The 20,472-nt window shown below is 36.3% G+C and overlaps 1 protein-coding gene across 5 annotated transcripts in view; it reads right to left on the bottom strand.

The window, feature by feature from the left end:
- The window catches only part of LOC135125308 (formin-binding protein 1 homolog), an 80,611-nt gene that overhangs the window by 25,773 nt on the left and 34,366 nt on the right, over positions 1 to 20,472 (bottom strand). For all 5 annotated transcript variants that reach the window (XM_064050790.1, XM_064050792.1, XM_064050791.1 and 2 more), the window contains exons 2-4: positions 19,725 to 19,840; positions 1,911 to 1,961; positions 1,036 to 1,180 (exon numbers count right to left, since the gene is read on the bottom strand). In XM_064050790.1, coding sequence (XP_063906860.1) covers positions 1,036 to 1,180; positions 1,911 to 1,961; positions 19,725 to 19,840 — 312 coding nt within the window. The remainder of the gene's footprint in view (positions 1 to 1,035; positions 1,181 to 1,910; positions 1,962 to 19,724; positions 19,841 to 20,472) is intronic.

Consider the following 20,472-nt stretch of genomic DNA (forward strand, 5'->3'; position numbering starts at 1 on the left):
CCTTGGTGTCATTTTTTCAATAATTCTCAACGATATTGGAGGCCCCTAGTGTATTTTTTCTCTGGGGTTCCTAGTGTCATTTTTTCGACCATTTTCAAGGATTTCGGGGGTCCTTGGTGTTTTTTTTAAGAAATTATAAGAATTCAAAAGAATCTCTGGTGTCCCTAGTGTAATTTTTTTATAATTTCAAAGGATCTCGATGTTTTTTGTTTATAATTTATAGGGCCACTTTGTCTTTTTAATAAAAACGCGAAAAATCAAGGCGGCTCCAAGTTTTCTTGTTTATTTTTTAAGTAACTTTTTTTAATCATTTTAAAGATAGTGGGGGACTCTCTAGTGTCTCTTTTTGTCTTTTTAAAGACACAAATGTCAGTTTGATAATCAATTATGCCATCATAAAATTTTAAATATATTGCCAACATGACAAAAAAAAAACACACAAATGGGTCGGATTTCCCTAGCAAAATTTTGACATGACAAACAAATTTTTTTTTAGGTACCTAAAAAATCGCCAACAGACAGACACCGGAAATAGAAGACCCACTTTCCCATATTCTAGAACTAACGAAAAGAAAAAGTTGCACAATAATATCACACCATAAAAATGCATCTACTGATAACACACCCACATCCACACGTATTCAATTCGATCCCACATTTACACAACGCCACACACGATTTAAGCACTTTTTCAATCAAACCAACCAAATAATTTCACATTCTTTTCGTGCCACGCACGCTTAACTCTGATTCGTCACTGTCATAATTGGATGCATATGCACCATGTCAGTCACAAAAACCCGAATTTTTGCAACACCTGTTTCAAAACACCATTTTTCATTCAAATATCGTAATCTTATCAGACGCGAGGTATTAAACACGGATAAAGTGAAATCCCACTATTAAAATCTTTTATAGCTCGCTAACTAAACAAAGGTGCGGGGACGTCTTTTTTTAATACGATTAACACGGAGTGTCGCAGGGGTCCGACCCCGCTCAGTTATTCTTTCCGTCTTTCGCCAACGATCTACTCACTTTTCGTTCTTCTCGGATGTCTTTGACCAAAGCGTTCAATTCCTTTATAACGTTCGCTTGTAAGTTTTCAGCAACCACCTCATGTTGTCCCGCAAGGTCGTTGATTTCGTTCATTAGTATTTTGAACGCTTTACACGACGTGAACCTGAAAGAAACAAAGTCGCCGTTACTAAGACATCTAAAGGCATTTTCCATAAATCAGACCGTTTCAATTCCAACCTTGAAGGAATAATTATTACATACCTTCAGATATCTGTAATGTTGCAGTAGAACGAAATGAGTAATTGAGTACTTACTAAAGCCTTCCGAGTAATGGAAATGAATCAGTCGAGTGTAAAAATATACAAAAATACAGTTACGACAAAATGGTAACGATTATAGTTTTAAGAATGAAATTAGTAATTTGTTTCGCTAAACGCATCACGTGAGGGCCAAGAACCTCTTTATAGATTAAGATCGATGAATAAACAACCGAGAAAAAATAATCTAAGTAAGTAAATAAACACGAGGGACATTTTTCATAGAGCGATAACGTGTTGTGTAATCGGTCTACAACCAATTGTACCAATTATGACACAATCACGATGAGTGTTTTTTAGGAGTCGTTCGCTTTCTCCTCGAACCATACACCAACAATTAATATCGATGCAGTTATGGAAATAGAGCTATTAAAAGCGAAAGGAAAACGTGTGAAAATTTTTATGCAGCTCGACGGGGTCACGAATGCCGACCTTAAGTACCACTGGAATTCAACAAACATCTCGTTAAAAAATAATTAGAAAGATGCGGGTCTAAAACGCAAAATTTTTACTCGATTTACACGCCGAATAGTTGCGAACGCTATCGAAAATTCGTATTAACGTATTACTACTTACTGGTAGTCCTCTTCATCCTTTTTCTTCGGTTGGTAAGTCTTGACTAATCTCCTGAAATAAATAACTTGCGGTTAGTAACGGTAAACAAAATAAACCTCTTATTATAGCTAAATTGCCAGCTTCGACCGGTCAGACTTGGCTGAAAAGGAAAGCATTGGGTCTTTGTTCTGGCTAGACGGCATTGTCGGATTCACAATGCTGGGAGTCGGTATTCTGATCGAATGTTTTAGTGATTTTCTAACAGAGTTACAAACTCATTCCAGTTATGAGTAAACAAACAGGAATAACTGGTGAAGGGATAACAGTTTATCCTCGACATCAGGGAACTAATTACACGTCGTGGATATTTTATGGTTAATTAGTTGCATGTTATTCACAAAACCTAGCTAAAAACTGTAATTTTCTTGCAGGGACGATAATGATAATCAATACAATGTTAATCGATTCTGAGTACATCATACACGTCAGGAAATGTCAAATTATTATAATGTAAAAATAATTAAAGAGTGAAGTCCGTTGCACTCGATCTTCGGTGTCGAGTTTTTTGGATTTCTGTAATAAGTTTCTTCATTTACTTTTACAAAAAAAGAAGAGGTCGGTTTTTTCTACCGAAATATGGCATTCGTAAGTTATCTCCGCCTCTGGTGTCATACAATAGAATAAAACAACTTCATTGGGTAATGGGAAGGGTAGGCGGAGCTTACAACTTTTTTGTCACGAATCAGCTTTTTAAATCGTGTTTGAGGCGTTTTGTTTTTAACACAACTCATTGGAAATTAAGCTCCCCTTCCCGTTTTGCGATTACGCTTATTGTAAGCAGCTTCAAAAAGCAAATCCTCGTATAGAAATATTTATTTTCCATCTAAATTTCACCCTTTTTACACGACGAATCAAAAGGCTCACTATGGCGGGTAGGCGGAGCATTTTTAGAACTTGTTTCAAGTGTTTTGTTTACTTTTGAAATTACGCCCCGCCTCTCATTTCATGACGAATAAAGAAACTCATTTATGCCTAGAAGGGGCGAATAGGCGTAGCTTATTTGTTTAATGTTTTTCTCAGGATAGTATGACCTCAAGAAAAGGTTAATTAAAGCGGAGTCTCGGGTGGGTGGGCGGGCATCTCTTTCTATCAAAACAATCAACTGTTTCAAGAGTTTTATCTACAAAAATATCTCATTTCAAATTAAGCTCCGCCCCTTATTTTACGATGAATAAAGAAACTCATGAAGTCCAAGAAGGAGTGAGTGGGTGGAGCTTATCCGTTTAATGCGTTTCTCAGAATAGTCTGTTTTCAACAATGTTTTGTGTAACATAAATGTCAAAAGACAAATTTTCATACAAAAATATTTTAACTTCATGAAAGTTTCACCTTCGTTTCATGAAGAAAAAAAGATTCATTAAGGCGGAGGCTCGGGCGGGTGGGTGGGGCATCTTTTTTAGTCAAAATGCTCAGTTGTTGCCCGCAAAAACATCTCATTTCAAATTAAACTCCGCCTCTCATTTCACAATGAATAAAGAAACTCATTAATTCCAAGAAGGGGTGGATGGGTGGGGTTTATTTGTTTAATGTTTTTCTCAGAATAGTCTTCTTTTAACAAAATATTGCTTAAAATTAGATTCAAAAGACAATTTTTTCTACAAATGTTTTATCTGTATCTAGGTTTCGCCGTAGTTTCATGAGGAAGAAAAGGTTCATTAAGGCGGAGTCTCGGGCGGGTGGGCGGGGCATCGTTTTCCATCAAAATAATCAGGTGTTTCAAAAGAGTTTTGTCTACAAAAATATCTGATTTCAAATTAAACTCCGCCTCTCATTTCATGATGAATAAAGAAATTAATTTATTCCAAGAAGGGGTCGGTGGACCGGGTTTCTTTGTGGAATGTTTTTCTCAGAATAGTCTTCTTTCAACAAAATATTGCTTAAAACTAGTTTCAAAAGACTATTTTTTCTACAAATGTTTTATCTGTATCTAGGTTTCGCCGTAGTTTCATGAGGAAGAAAAGGTTCATTAAGGCGGAGTCTCGGGCGGGTGGGCGGGGCATCTTTTTCCATCAAAATAATCAGGTGTTTCAAAAGAGTTTTGTCTACAAAAATATCTGATTTCAAATTAAACTCCGCCTCTCATTTCATGATGAATAAAGAAATTAATTTATTCCAAGAAGGGCTCGGTGGACTGGGCTTCTTTGTGGAATGTTTTTCTCAGAATAGTCTTCTTTCAACAAAATATTGCTTAAAATTAGTTTCGAAAGACAATTTTTTCTACAAATGTTTTATCTGTATCTAGGTTTCGCCGTAGTTTCATGAGGAAGAAAAGGTTCATTAAGGCGGAGTCTCGGGCGGGTGGGCGGGGCATCGTTTTCCATCAAAATAATCAGGTGTTTCAAAAGAGTTTTGTCTACAAAAATATCTGATTTCAAATTAAACTCCGCCTCTCATTTCATGATGAATAAAGAAATTAATTTATTCCAAGAAGGGGTCGGTGGACCGGGTTTCTTTGTGGAATGTTTTTCTCAGAATAGTCTTCTTTCAACAAAATATTGCTTAAAACTAGTTTCAAAAGACTATTTTTTCTACAAATGTTTTATCTGTATCTAGGTTTCGCCGTAGTTTCATGAGGAAGAAAAGGTTCATTAAGGCGGAGTCTCGGGCGGGTGGGCGGGGCATCTTTTTCCATCAAAATAATCAGGTGTTTCAAAAGAGTTTTGTCTACAAAAATATCTGATTTCAAATTAAACTCCGCCTCTCATTTCATGATGAATAAAGAAATTAATTTATTCCAAGAAGGGCTCGGTGGACTGGGCTTCTTTGTGGAATGTTTTTCTCAGAATAGTCTTCTTTCAACAAAATATTGCTTAAAATTAGTTTCGAAAGACAATTTTTTCTACAAATGTTTTATCTGTATCTAGGTTTCGCCGTAGTTTCATGAGGAAGAAAAGGTTCATTAAGGGGGAGTCTCGGGCGGGTGGGCGGGGCATCGTTTTCCATCAAAATAATCAGGTGTTTCAAAAGAGTTTTGTCTACAAAAATATCTGATTTCAAATTAAACTCCGCCTCTCATTTCATGATGAATAAAGAAATTAATTTATTCCAAGAAGGGGTCGGTGGACCGGGTTTCTTTGTGGAATGTTTTTCTCAGAATAGTCTTCTTTCAACAAAATATTGCTTAAAACTAGTTTCAAAAGACTATTTTTTCTACAAATGTTTTATCTGTATCTAGGTTTCGCCGTAGTTTCATGAGGAAGAAAAGGTTCATTAAGGCGGAGTCTCGGGCGGGTGGGCGGGGCATCTTTTTCCATCAAAATAATCAGGTGTTTCAAAAGAGTTTTGTCTACAAAAATATCTGATTTCAAATTAAACTCCGCCTCTCATTTCATGATGAATAAAGAAATTAATTTATTCCAAGAAGGGCTCGGTGGACTGGGCTTCTTTGTGGAATGTTTTTCTCAGAATAGTCTTCTTTCAACAAAATATTGCTTAAAATTAGTTTCGAAAGACAATTTTTTCTACAAATGTTTTATCTGTATCTAGGTTTCGCCGTAGTTTCATGAGGAAGAAAAGGTTCATTAAGGCGGAGTCTCGGGCGGGTGGGCGGGGCATCGTTTTCCATCAAAATAATCAGGTGTTTCAAAAGAGTTTTGTCTACAAAAATATCTGATTTCAAATTAAACTCCGCCTCTCATTTCATGATGAATAAAGAAATTAATTTATTCCAAGAAGGGGTCGGTGGACCGGGTTTCTTTGTGGAATGTTTTTCTCAGAATAGTCTTCTTTCAACAAAATATTGCTTAAAACTAGTTTCAAAAGACTATTTTTTCTACAAATGTTTTATCTGTATCTAGGTTTCGCCGTAGTTTCATGAGGAAGAAAAGGTTCATTAAGGCGGAGTCTCGGGCGGGTGGGCGGGGCATCTTTTTCCATCAAAATAATCAGGTGTTTCAAAAGAGTTTTGTCTACAAAAATATCTGATTTCAAATTAAACTCCGCCTCTCATTTCATGATGAATAAAGAAATTAATTTATTCCAAGAAGGGCTCGGTGGACTGGGCTTCTTTGTGGAATGTTTTTCTCAGAATAGTCTTCTTTCAACAAAATATTGCTTAAAATTAGTTTCGAAAGACAATTTTTTCTACAAATGTTTTATCTGTATCTAGGTTTCGCCGTAGTTTCATGAGGAAGAAAAGGTTCATTAAGGCGGAGTCTCGGGCGGGTGGGCGGGGCATCGTTTTCCATCAAAATAATCAGGTGTTTCAAAAGAGTTTTGTCTACAAAAATATCTGATTTCAAATTAAACTCCGCCTCTCATTTCATGATGAATAAAGAAATTAATTTATTCCAAGAAGGGCTCGGTGGACTGGGCTTCTTTGTGTAATGTTTTTCTCAGAATAGTCTTCTTTCCACAAAATATTGCTTAAAACTAGTTTCAAAAGACTATTTTTTCTACAAATGTTTTATCTGTATCTAGGTTTCGTCGTAGTTTCATGAGGAAGAAAAGGTTCATTAAGGCGGAGTCTCGGGCGGGTGGGCGGGGTATCTTTTTCCATCAAAATAATCAGGTGTTTCAAAAGCGTTTTGTCTACAAAAATATCTGATTTCAAATTAAACTCCGCCTCTCATTTCATGATGAATAAAGAAATTAATTTATTCCAAGAAGGGCTCGGTGGACTGGGCTTCTTTGTGTAATGTTTTTCTCAGAATAGTCTTCTTTCAACAAAATATTGCTTAAAACTAGTTTCAAAAGACTATTTTTTCTACAAATGTTTTATCTGTATCTAGGTTTCGCCGTAGTTTCATGAGGAAGAAAAGGTTCATTAAGGCGGAGTCTCGGGCGGGTGGGCGGGGCATCTTTTTCCATCAAAATAATCAGGTGTTTCAAAAGAGTTTTGTCTACAAAAATATCTGATTTCAAATTAAACTCCGCCTCTCATTTCATGATGAATAAAGAAATTAATTTATTCCAAGAAGGGCTCGGTGGACTGGGCTTCTTTGTGGAATGTTTTTCTCAGAATAGTCTTCTTTCAACAAAATATTGCTTAAAATTAGTTTCGAAAGACAATTTTTTCTACAAATGTTTTATCTGTATCTAGGTTTCGCCGTAGTTTCATGAGGAAGAAAAGGTTCATTAAGGCGGAGTCTCGGGCGGGTGGGCGGGGCATCGTTTTCCATCAAAATAATCAGGTGTTTCAAAAGAGTTTTGTCTACAAAAATATCTGATTTCAAATTAAACTCCGCCTCTCATTTCATGATGAATAAAGAAATTAATTTATTCCAAGAAGGGGTCGGTGGACCGGGTTTCTTTGTGGAATGTTTTTCTCAGAATAGTCTTCTTTCAACAAAATATTGCTTAAAACTAGTTTCAAAAGACTATTTTTTCTACAAATGTTTTATCTGTATCTAGGTTTCGCCGTAGTTTCATGAGGAAGAAAAGGTTCATTAAGGCGGAGTCTCGGGCGGGTGGGCGGGGCATCTTTTTCCATCAAAATAATCAGGTGTTTCAAAAGAGTTTTGTCTACAAAAATATCTGATTTCAAATTAAACTCCGCCTCTCATTTCATGATGAATAAAGAAATTAATTTATTCCAAGAAGGGCTCGGTGGACTGGGCTTCTTTGTGGAATGTTTTTCTCAGAATAGTCTTCTTTCAACAAAATATTGCTTAAAATTAGTTTCGAAAGACAATTTTTTCTACAAATGTTTTATCTGTATCTAGGTTTCGCCGTAGTTTCATGAGGAAGAAAAGGTTCATTAAGGCGGAGTCTCGGGCGGGTGGGCGGGGCATCGTTTTCCATCAAAATAATCAGGTGTTTCAAAAGAGTTTTGTCTACAAAAATATCTGATTTCAAATTAAACTCCGCCTCTCATTTCATGATGAATAAAGAAATTAATTTATTCCAAGAAGGGCTCGGTGGACTGGGCTTCTTTGTGTAATGTTTTTCTCAGAATAGTCTTCTTTCCACAAAATATTGCTTAAAACTAGTTTCAAAAGACTATTTTTTCTACAAATGTTTTATCTGTATCTAGGTTTCGTCGTAGTTTCATGAGGAAGAAAAGGTTCATTAAGGCGGAGTCTCGGGCGGGTGGGCGGGGTATCTTTTTCCATCAAAATAATCAGGTGTTTCAAAAGCGTTTTGTCTACAAAAATATCTGATTTCAAATTAAACTCCGCCTCTCATTTCATGATGAATAAAGAAATTAATTTATTCCAAGAAGGGCTCGGTGGACTGGGCTTCTTTGTGTAATGTTTTTCTCAGAATAGTCTTCTTTCAACAAAATATTGCTTAAAACTAGTTTCAAAAGACTATTTTTTCTACAAATGTTTTATCTGTATCTAGGTTTCGCCGTAGTTTCATGAGGAAGAAAAGGTTCATTAAGGCGGAGTCTCGGGCGGGTGGGCGGGGCATCTTTTTCCATCAAAATAATCAGGTGTTTCAAAAGAGTTTTGTCTAAAAAAATATCTGATTTCAAATTAAACTCCGCCTCTCATTTCATGATGAATAAAGAAATTAATTTATTCCAAGAAGGGCTCGGTGGACCGGGTTTCTTTGTGTAATGTTTTTCTCAGAATAGTCTTCTTTCAACAAAATATTGTTTAAAATTAGATTCAAAAGACAATTTTTTCTACAAATGTTTTATCTGTATCTAGGTTTCGCCGTAGTTTCATGAGGAAGAAAAGGTTCATTAAGGTGGAGTCTCGGGCGGGTGGGCGGGGCATCTTTTTCCATCAAAATAATCAGGTGTTTCAAAAGAGTTTTGTCTACAAAAATATCTGATTTCAAATTAAACTCCGCCTCTCATTTCATGATGAATAAAGAAATTAATTTATTCCAAGAAGGGATCGGTGGACTGGGCTTCTTTGTGGAATGTTTTTCTCAGAATAGTCTTCTTTCAACAAAATATTGCTTAAAATTAGTTTCAGAAGACAATTTTTTCTACAAATATTTTATCTGTATCTAGGTTTCGCCGTAGTTTCATGAGGAAGAAAAGGTTCATTAAGGAGGAGTCTCGAGCGGGTGGGCGGGGCATCTTTTTCCAAGGTGGCCCATAGACTGTCAATTTTAAAATAATTATGACACAATTTCGGAGGCACCAATAAGTATCGTGTTGTTGAAAGAAAATTATAACCCCATTAAGAGAAAGAAACCTTGATTAATTAAGCCCCACCCACCCGCCCTTCTCAATTGTGACGAATTTTTCATTTGCTGTCAGATCGAGGGGCGGAGTTTAATTGCAAAATTCATATTTGTTTGATTCTATAAAAAGATTATTAAGGAATCTCTAGGGTCCTGAGTATCTTTTTTAAGATGATTATGAAGGAATCTCGAAGGCCACAAGTCTATTTTAAATGATTTTGACACAATCTCGAGGGGTAAGTGTGTCAATTTTGAATAATTATGACACAATTTGAAGGCCACGTGTGTCAGTTTTAAATTATTATGACATAATTTCGGGGCCCCAATGCTGTAAGTATCGTGTTGTGGAAAGAAAATTAAAACCACATTAAGAGAAAGAAACCTTGACTAATTAAGCCCCACCCACCCGCCCTTCTCAATTGTGACGAATTTTTCATTTGTTGCCAGACCGAGGGGCGGAGTTTAATTGCAAAATTCATATTTGTTTGATTCTATAAAAAGATTATTAAGGAATCTCTGGGGTCCTGAGTATCTTTTTTAAGATGATTATGAAGGAATCTCGAGGGCCACAAGTCTATTTTAAATGATTTTGACACAATCTCGAGGGGTAAGTGTGTCAATTTTGAATAATTATGACACAATTTGAAGGCCACGTATGTCAGTTTTAAATTATTCTGACACAATTTCGGGGCCCCAATGCTTTAAGTATCGTGTTGGTGAAAGAAAATTATAACCACATTAAGAGAAAGAAACCTTGATTAATTAAGCCCCACCCACCCGCCCTCTTCCATTGTGAGGAACTTTTCATTTGTTGTTAGATCGAGGGGCGGAGTTTAATTGCAAAATTCATATTTGTTTGATTCTATAAAAAGATTATTAAGGAATCTCTGGGGTCCTGAGTATCTTTTTTAAGATGATTATGAAGGAATCTCGAAGGCCACAAGTCTATTTTAAATGATTTTGACACAATCTCGAGGGGTAAGTGTGTCAATTTTGAATAATTATGACACAATTTGAAGGCCACGTGTGTCAGTTTTAAATTATTATGACACAATTTCGGGGCCCCAATGCTGTAAGTATCGTGTTGTGGAAAGAAAATTAAAACCACATTAAGAGAAAGAAACCTTGACTAATTAAGCCCCACCCACCCGCCCTTCTCAATTGTGACGAATTTTTCATTTGTTGTCAGATCGAGGGGCGGAGTTTAATTGCAAAATTCATATTTATTTGATTCTATAAAAAGATTACTAAGGAATCTCTGGAGTCCTGAGTATCTCTTTTAAGATGATTATGAAGGAATCTCGAAGGCCACAAGTCTATTTTAAATGATTTTGACACAATCTCGAGGGGTAAGTGTGTCAATTTTGAATAATTATGACACAATTTTGAAGCTCACGTGTGTCAGTTTTAAATAATTGACACAATTTCGGGCCCCAATGCTTTAAGTATCGTGTTGTTGAACGAAAAATATAACCATATTAAGAGAAAGAAATCTAGATTAATTAAGCCCCACCCACTCGCCCTTCTCAATTGTGACGAATTTTTCATTTGTTGTCAGATCGAGGGGCGGAGTTTAATTGCAAAATTCATATTTGTTTGATTCTATAAAAAGATTATTAAGGAATCTCTGGGGTCCTGAGTATCTTTTTTAAGATGATTATGAAAGAATCTGGAAGGCCACAAGTCTATTTTAAATGATTTTGACACAATTTGAAGGCCACGTGTGTCGGTTTTAAATTATTATGACACAATTTCGGGCCCCAATGCTTTAAGTATCCTGTAGTATCTCTAGTAGTTTATCAATAACAGTGCTTAAAAGAAAAATCAAGTGTTTTTTTTGCTACCTCGAAATATTTTCCATATTCAACTCATGGAGGCGGAGATATGGGGCCGGTGGGCGGAGCATAATCGCGTATTGTTAAGTCAACATGTCCAAGGATAATCGACAATTTAAGAATGTTTTAGGATTTTTTTACATAAATATGTTGTTTACATCTACTTTCCATTTTTCGTCACAGGGCCAATAAAAACTAAGTAAGGTAAGAATCGGGCGGGTGGGCGGGGCACCTACATAAATATGTCTACGATTCCAACGGTAACGTTTTTAGAACAGATTTAGAATCACGTGATAATGACAACCCTGTATTCACATTGATTTGAATAAAATTGCATGACTTCACGCTGCTCACCTGTAATGCATATTTACACCGGATGTCGCAGTTTTTCGAAAATTAATTCAGTGTCAGTTGAGTTTTGTTTGTGAATTTAACACCGATTACCGGCTACATTATAATTATTCTCAACCATACATGGTTCTTTGAATTAATAGCCTAGATTGTATGATTCAATTTACCATATTTAGATACGGTGTCTTAGATTGTGACAGCGCTGTAGGCCATTTATTTTCAATTATGTATACACTCACAGAATTATTTTATTCGAAAATTGTATCGATATATTTTTCTGAAAGACAAGTGAGCGTAGGCCAAAAACCATAATTAACATGTTGGCTGCCTTAAATATTTCCTGAATAATTTTCCAATTGCTTTACGTAGGACGCATTTATCGATACAAGTGTCATTTCCGCGTCTACGAGTTCTTGCAACTGAACCAATAGTGGTTTCCTGAAGTGTCATTTTGCAGTGCAGTACACTAATTTTAAAATCTGTGATATCACGTCCATTACATCACTGTTATTAAACTGTACCTATTTTCCTCCCACCACAAACCACATCCCATAAACTCTTTTATTTCCTAAACAATATTTTTGTCAGTGTTTTCATGCTAGCGTACCTTATAATCAAACAAAAATTTAACTGGCCTCCGGATATTTCTATATTTCCTCTGACTTCGTAGACGACTCCGCATCGAAATTGTTCCAACTAGTAACAAAACGAAATTTTCCCACTCACCTCCACGCCACTATAAAATGCATTTTAGTGTTATTACCTCCTCTAACCTTGACGACGTATTCGCAGGTCATGTTTTACAACATTTTCATGGAACATAGAACAAAAGTGAAGTTCCAAGCCGACGACGGCGACCGTTGCCAGTTTTAGTAGTCGCTCGGGTTGGTGTTGGTATGTTATGCAGCCGTACGTAGGCGCCAACGGTCGCTGATCTTTTATAAATCCGGCGTAGCAAGTTTGCGAAATGTCCCAGCTTTTCCCCACACTTCAAAATGTAATGCGACGGCTTACATACACGTGACGTAACGCCAAAACATGCTTGTCATGGAATTTGTCGAATACGGAAACCTTGAAAGTTACTGAGTTTGAGTGAATCCGCCCGAGCGGCGCTCGAGGGCCGTTGCCGCAAACCAGAGGTTCCCAACAATTTTAAATATACAATAAATTATTATCCGTACATATCAAGAAGTCTTGCAATTAGCATTTGATGAACCTCAAAAAGTTACCGTTGGAATTGTGGAATTATTTATGTAAATGCCCCGCCCACCCGCCCAATTCTTACCTTACTTAGTTTTTATTGGTGGTGCGACGAAAAATGGAAAGTCGAGGTAAACAACATATTTATGTAAAAAAGTATTCTAAGACATTCGTAAAGTATTGGTTCTTGGAAACGTAAGACTTAAAAAGTACAGTGTATATGCTCCGCCCCTCGACTCCAGAACTCCGCCTTCATGAGTTAAGCATGGAAAATATTTCTACACAGAAAAAAAAAGCCTTAAAAGTTACTTATTCGTCGCAAAACAAAGGCTGTATAATGTAGATTTTAAGTAATATTTTGAACACATTTTAGGTTTAGTAATTATTGTGATAGAAACAAATGACCCGCCAACCCACCCACTCGTAAACTCCGCCCCAATAATCCGAGAGTGAAGTTTATATGCATATGAATTTTCTGTAGAAGAAATTACCTTTAAATCTTGTGTTAAATAATTCATTACTGAAAACAGACCAATCTGAAAAAAATATTTAACGAATAAGCCCCCCCCCCCCCCCCACTCACCTCCTTTCAGCCTAAATGAAGATTTTTTGTAGAAATACCTAGATTTTGAAGACGTTTTAATTACCTATTCATTGAAAATGAGTGATTTTAAGAAAAAAATAAATAAATAAATAAAAAAAAATAAAAAAAAAAGTCCGTTTATTGATTACTATAGAAAAAAATGCCCCGCCCACCCGCCCTAGACTCCGCCTTAATGAACTGTTTCATTTGTCATAAGCAGAAGAGAACAGTTTAAATGCCAACCAATTATTTTTGTAAAGAAATTATCTTATAAATCGTTATTTTTAGTAACGTATTTTGGAAAACAAACTATTCTGATAAAAACCTTTAACAAATAAGTCCCGCCCACACACCCCTGCTCATGAGTTTCGCTCATCAAACTCATGAAGAATGAAAAGGATCCATAAGGCACAGTAATCAACAAACAGGCACACATTTTTTCTTAAAATTATCAATTTTCAATGAACAGTACTTAAATCGTGTTCAAAATATACAAAAAATCGTCATCTGAAAATTAAGCTCCGCCTCTGGTTTCACGATTAATAAACAAACTCATTTAGGTTAGAAGAGATGAGTGGGCGGGGCTAATTCGTTTAATGTTTTCCTCAGAATAGTCTGCTTTCAGAAAAGAATGATTTAAAATAAGTTTCAAAGGTAATTACTTCAACAGAAATATTTCAGCCGCATCGAAGCTTCGCTGGCCCTGAGTTCAAGAGGAATAAGAAGGATCGTTAAGGCGGAGCCAGGGCGGGTGGGCGGGGCATCTTTTTTCTACCACATGAATCAATAAACAGGCACATTTTTTTTTTAAATCATAAATTTTCAATTAACAGTACTTAAATCGTGTTAAGCTCCGCCTTTAGTTTCATGATTAATAAACAAACTCATTTAGGCTAGAAGAGATGAGTGGGCGAGGATAATTTGTTTAATGTTTTCCTCAGAATAGTTTTCTTTCGGAAAATAATTATCTAAAATAAGTTTCAAAGGTAATTACTTCAACAGAAATATTTCAGCCGCATCGAAGCTTCGCTAGCCCTGAGCTCAAGAGGAATAAGAAGGATCTTTAAGGCGGAGTCAGGGCGGGTGGGCGGGGCATCTTTTTTCAACCACATGAATCAATAAACAGGCACACCTTTTTTTTTAAATCATGAATTTTCAATCAATAGTACTTAAATCGTGTTAAGCTCCGCCTTTAGTTTCACGATTAATAAACAAACTCATTTAGGCTAGAAGAGAAGAGTGGCCGGGGATAATTTGTTTAATATTTTCCTCAAAATAGTTTTCTTTCGGAAAATAATTATCTAAAATAAGTTTCAAAGGTAATTACTTCAACAGAAATATTTCAGCCGCATCGAAGCTTCGCTGGCCCTGAGTTCAAGAGGAATAAGAAGGACCGTTAAGGCGGAGCCAGGGCGGGGCATCTTTTTTCTGCCACATGAATCAATAAACAGGCACATTTTTTTTTTTAAATCATAAATTTTCAATTAACAGTACTTAAATCGTGTTAAGCTCCGCCTTTAGTTTCATGATTAATAAACAAACTCATTTAGGCTAGAAGAGATGAGTGGGCGAGGATAATTTGTTTAATGTTTTCCTCAGAATAGTTTTCTTTCGGAAAATAATTATCTAAAATAAGTTTCAAAGGTAATTACTTCAACAGAAATATTTCAGCCGCATCGAAGCTTCGCTAGCCCTGAGCTCAAGAGGAATAAGAAGGATCTTTAAGGCGGAGTCGGGGCGGGTGGGCGGGGCATCTTTTTTCAACCACATGAATCAATAAACAGGCACACCTTTTTTTTTAAATCATGAATTTTCAATCAATAGTACTTAAATCGTGTTAAGCTCCGCCTTTAGTTTCACGATTAATAAACAAACTCATTTAGGCTAGAAGAGAAGAGTGGCCGGGGATAATTTGTTTAATATTTTCCTCAAAATAGTTTTCTTTCGGAAAATAATTATCTAAAATAAGTTTCAAAGGTAATTACTTCAACAGAAATATTTCAGCCGCATCGAAGCTTCGCTGGCCCTGAGTTCAAGAGGAATAAGAAGGACCGTTAAGGCGGAGCCAGGGCGGGGCATCTTTTTTCTGCCACATGAATCAATAAACAGGCACACCTTTTTTTTAAATCATAAATTTTCAATTAACAGTACTTAAATCGTGTTAAGCTCCGCCTTTAGTTTCACGATTAATAAACAAACTCATTTAGGCTAGAAGAGATGAGTGGGCGAGGATAATTTGTTTAATGTTTTCCTCAGAATAGTTTTCTTTCGGAAAATAATAATCTAAAATAAGTTTCAAAGGTAATTACTTCAACAGAAATATTTCAGCCGCATCGAAGCTTCGCTAGCCCTGAGTTCAAGAGGAATAAGAAGGATCGTTAAGGCGGAGTCAGGGCGGGTGGGCGGGGCATCTTTTTTCTACCACATGAATCAATAAACAGGCACACCTTTTTTTTTTTAATCATAAATTTTTAATTAACATTACTTAAATCGTGTTAAGCTCCGCCTTTAGTTTCACGATTAATAAACAAACTCATTTAGGCTAGAAGAGATGAGTGACCGGCGATAATTTGTTAAATGTTTTCCTCAGAATAGTTTTCTTTCGGAAAATAATTATTTAAAATAAGTTTCAAAGGTAATTTACTTCAACAGAAATATTTCAGCCGCATCGAAGCTTCGCTAGCCCTGAGTTCAAGAGGAATAAGAAGGATCGTTAAGGCGGAGTTAGGGCTGGTGGGCGGGGCATCTTTTTTCTACCCCACGAATCAATAAACGGGCACACTTTTTTCTTAAAATCATCAATTTTCAATGCGCAGGTACTTAAAAAAGCCTCATTTGTAAGTGGGCTCCGCCTGTATTTTGAACACGTATCAAGTACCTGTTAATAATTTTGAAAATATTGAAAATTGATAATTTTACGGAAAAAGGTGTGCCAGTTTATTAATTAGTGTGGTAGAAAAAAGATGCTCCACCCACCCGCCCGCCTTAGACTCCGCCATAATGAACTGTTTTATTTGTTCAAAGTCCAAAGCAAAGTTTAAATGCAAACCAATTATTTTTGTAAAAGAAATTGTCTTTTAAAGCGTATTTTTGGTATGTATTTTGGACAACAAACTATTATGATAACAACCTTTAAGAAATAAGCCCCGCCCACACACCCCTGCTCATTTAAATGAGTTTCTTATTAATCGTGAAAGGAGAGGAGGAGCTTACATTCAAATGAGGATTTTTTGTGGGAATTCCTAGATTTTGAACACGTTTTAAGTACCTACCTGTTCATTGAAAATGGATGATTGTAAAAAGATCAAGAAGGCGGAGCTTCGGACGGGTGGGTGGGGAATCTTTTTTCTACTACAGTAATCAATAAACAGGCTTTCTTTTTCTTTCACGATGAATAAACAAAGTCATTTGGGCTAATGGTGAGTGGGCGGAGCTAATTTGTTTAATGTTTTTCTCAGAATAGTTCGCTCAGAAAATAATTATTTAAAATAAGTTTAACAGGCAATTTCTTGTACAAAAATATTTCAGTTGCATCTAAGCTTCGCTCACCCTGAAATCATGAGGCATAAAAAGGATCATCGAGGCGGAGTTCAGGGCGGGTGGGCGGGGCATCCATTTTCTACCACATGAATCAATAAACGGGCACACCTTTTTTCTTAAAATCATCAATTTTCAATAAAAAATACTTAAATCGTGTTCAAAATATACAAAAAAAAACATTATTTGAAATTACGCTCCGCCTTTGCCTTCACCATTAATAAACAAACACATTTAGGCTAGAAGAGATGAGTGGGCGGGGCTAATTCATTTAATGTTTTCTCAGAACAGAAAAGAATTATTTAAATTTAGTTTCCAAGGTAGTAATTTTTCAACAGAAATATTTCAGCTGCATTTAAGTTTCGCTCGCCCTGAGCTCATGAGGAATAAGAGGGATCGTTAAGGCGGGGTTAGGGCGGGTGGGCGGGGCATCTTTTTTGTACCACGTGAATCAATAAACGGGCTCACCTTTTTTTCTTAAAATCATCAATTTTCAATGAGGTACCTAAAACGTGTTCAAAATATAAACATTTCCAGACAAAATCTTTTTCTTTAAGTGGGCTTTGCCTATATTTAAAATACGTGTCAAGTACCTGTTAATAAATTTGAAAATCTTGAAAATTCATGATTTTAAGGAAAAAAGTGTGCCCGTTTATTGATTAGTGTGGTAGAAAAAAAAAGCCCCACCCACCCGCCCGCCCTAGACTCCACCTTAATGAACTGTTTTATTTGTTCCAAGTACAGAGCAAAGTTTAAATGCAAACCAATTATTTTAGTAAAAGAAATTGTCTTTTAAAGCATATTTTTAGTATGTATTTTGGACAACAAACTATTATGATAACAACCTTTAAGAAATAAGCCCCGCCCACACACCCCTGCTCATTTAAATGAACTTCTTATTAATCGTGAAAGGAGAGGAGGAGCTTACATTCAAATGAGGATTTTTTGTGGGAATTCCTAGATTTTGAACACGTTTTAAGTACCTACCTGTTCATTGAAAATGGATGATTGTAAAAAGAAAAGGTTTGTCCGTTTATTGACTCATTTTGTACAAAAAAGATGTCCCGCCCACCCGCCCGAACTCACGAGGGATAAAAAAATCAAGAAGGCGGAGCTTCGGACGAGTGGGTGGGGCATCCTTTTTCTACTACAGTAATCAATAAATGGGCTTTCTTTTTTTTTTCTGGAAGCTCCGCCTTTGGTTTCACGATGAATAAACAAAATCATTTAGGCTAAAGGTGAGTGGGCGGAGCTAATTCGTTTAATGTTTTTCTCAGAATAGTTCGCTTTCAGAAAATAATTATTTAAAATAAGTTTAACAGGCAATAAAAAGTACTTAAATTGTGTTCAAAATATACAAAAAAAATCATCATTTGAAATTAAGCTCCGCCTTTGCCTTCAGCATTAATAAACAAACTCATTTACGCTAGAAGAAATGAGTGGGCGGGGCTAATTCATTTAATGTTTTCTCAGAACTGTCTGCTTTCAGAAAAGAATTATTTAAAATAAGTTTCCAAGGTAATAATTCTTCAACAGAAATATTTCAGCTGCATTTAAGTTTCGCTCGCCCTGAGCTCATGAGGAATAAGAAGGTTCATTAAGGCGGAGTTAGGGCGGGTGGGCGGGGCATCTTTTTTCTACCCCACGAATCAATAAACGGGCACACTTTTTTGTTAAAATCATCAATTTTCAATACGCAGGTACTTAAAAAATCCTCATTTGTAAGTGGACTCCGCCTGTATTTTGAACAAGTTTCAAGTACCTGTTAATAATTTTGAAAATATTGAAAATTGATGATTTTACGGAAAAAGGTGTGCCCGTTTATTAATTAGTGTGGTAGAAAAAACATGCCCCACCCACCCGCCCGCCCTAAACTACGCCTTAATAAACGGTTTTATTTGTCACAAGCAAGAGAAGAGTGGGCGGAGCTAATTCGTTTAATTTCTCAGAATAATTCGCTTTCAGAAAATTATTATCATTTAAAGTAAGTTTCAAAGGTAATTTCTTCAATAAAAATATTTCAGCTGCATATTTCAGGATCATTAAGGCGGAGTTGGGGCGGGTGGGCGGGGCATCTTTTTTCAATAAGTTTTCAATGCGCAGGTATTTAAAAAACCCTCATTTGTAAATGGACTCCGCCTATATTTTGAACACGTTTCAATTACCTGTTAATTATTTTGAAAATATTGAAAATTGATGTTTTTAAGAAAAAGAAGTGTGTTGATTAATTGATTACTGTCGTAGAAAAAAAATGCCCCACCCACCCGCCCTAGACTCCGCCTTAATGATACTTTTCATTCGTCATGAGCTGAGGGCAAAGCTTACATGCAAACAAATTATTATTTAATTTGCATTTATTTATTTATTTAGTAGTATTTGTTCATTGCAAATTGATGATTTTCAGAAAAAACAATGTGGCCGTTTATTGCTCATCGTGAAAGAAAAACATGCCCTGCCCACCCGCCCTTAACTCCGCCTTGATGATCCTTTCATCCTTCATTAGGTCAAGGAGCGCGAAACTTACCTACAAATGAAATATTTCTCTAGAAGAAATTGCCTTTGGAACTCATTTTGAATACATAATTTATTACTGAAAATACGACTATTCAAACAAAAACATCAAACCTTCTAGGCTAAATGAGTGTTTACTTATCCTGAAACGATAGGCGGGGCTTAATTTCTAATGAACTATTTTTGCGGGAAAAACACCTGAAAATGTTCCAGAATCCTGATTATTGCGAGTTTATAGCATATAAAAAAAAATATTGTATTATATGTGACGAGAGGCGGAGTTTACTTAAAATAAGATATTTCAGTGGAAAAGTTATGTCGATTTTCTTTTTTTTTGTGAAAATGAATGAAGAAACCAAATTCTGAGAATCAAAAATGAATAGACACAATGTTGTTGTATGGTAGGGATTCTGGTTGACATTTTGGCGCGAATATTTGAAAAAGTTTGGGAACCACTGCTGCAAAAAATACACCCGAACCGCATCAATGGAACCTCGTGGTGCCCCCACACCTAACCCAAAAATAGCGCCTTCGACATAAATATTTTCAATGGAGTTCAAATTCAAGTGCTCAAACGTAATCGTCCTCTAGTACCTCTACGACTCCCAGATTTGTAAACACACAATCACGACCTAACATTTAACGAGAGGTCACGGTTAAATTCCTAATTCTTACCTCAATTTCGCTGCGTATTCGTACTCTATCGTCGCCCTATCCTTAACAAAATGCCCGTACTTCTCCAAAAAATCGATTCCTTTCAACGTGTGAGCCGACAAATTGTCGTACTGGTCCTGCAACAAGAAAAACATCCTTTAGCGCGTTCTATTTCTAGATCCAGTTTAAAAAGGAAGTGAACATCATTAGCGATTTGTAGCACACGCTGTGAATTATCAAGTGAATTCGTTCAAAATTCTCCTCGACGGAGAAAATGAGGAAAGCGTTTTCTAAAAAATCGGGGAAAACTGGCGTTCGTAGTGGAAGTAAGTAAGACGAAGGTTGGAGTCAGCCGAAGGCGATAAACAAACTAGTTGCAGCACACCTAGTTTGAATCTTTGATTGAATTATGTATTCGTGTTTGGTTCACGATTTACGCCGAATTTGCGGTCAAGATTAGACAAAGATTGATTCGAAGTTCGGGGGTTTTCGCAACAATGGAACAGTGCGGGGTTTCGAAATGGTCGTTGGCACGTGTGGCTTGAAAAGTCGTTGCGGGCCGAAAAAATCTTAACGATGTTTTAATGAAAAGTCATTTTAGAGGAATTCGGTGTGCTCGTAGTCGCACAGAAAAAGCGGCGAAAGGTCGAGATGATTTCATTGGATTTTTGACCGGACTTCGGGGGCGAGGGAAGTTCTGTCGAAATAACCTATAAACATTAAAAAAAAAAAACGTTTGAATTTTCAATCTTCAGTTTTCCGTTTTTCA

The sequence above is a fragment of the Zophobas morio genome, unplaced genomic scaffold, assembly GCF_036711695.1.
Source record: "Zophobas morio isolate AGI-343-1 ecotype UQ-CSIRO unplaced genomic scaffold, CSIRO_AGI_Zmor_V1 ptg000008l, whole genome shotgun sequence".
Lineage (NCBI taxonomy): Eukaryota > Metazoa > Arthropoda > Insecta > Coleoptera > Tenebrionidae > Zophobas > Zophobas morio.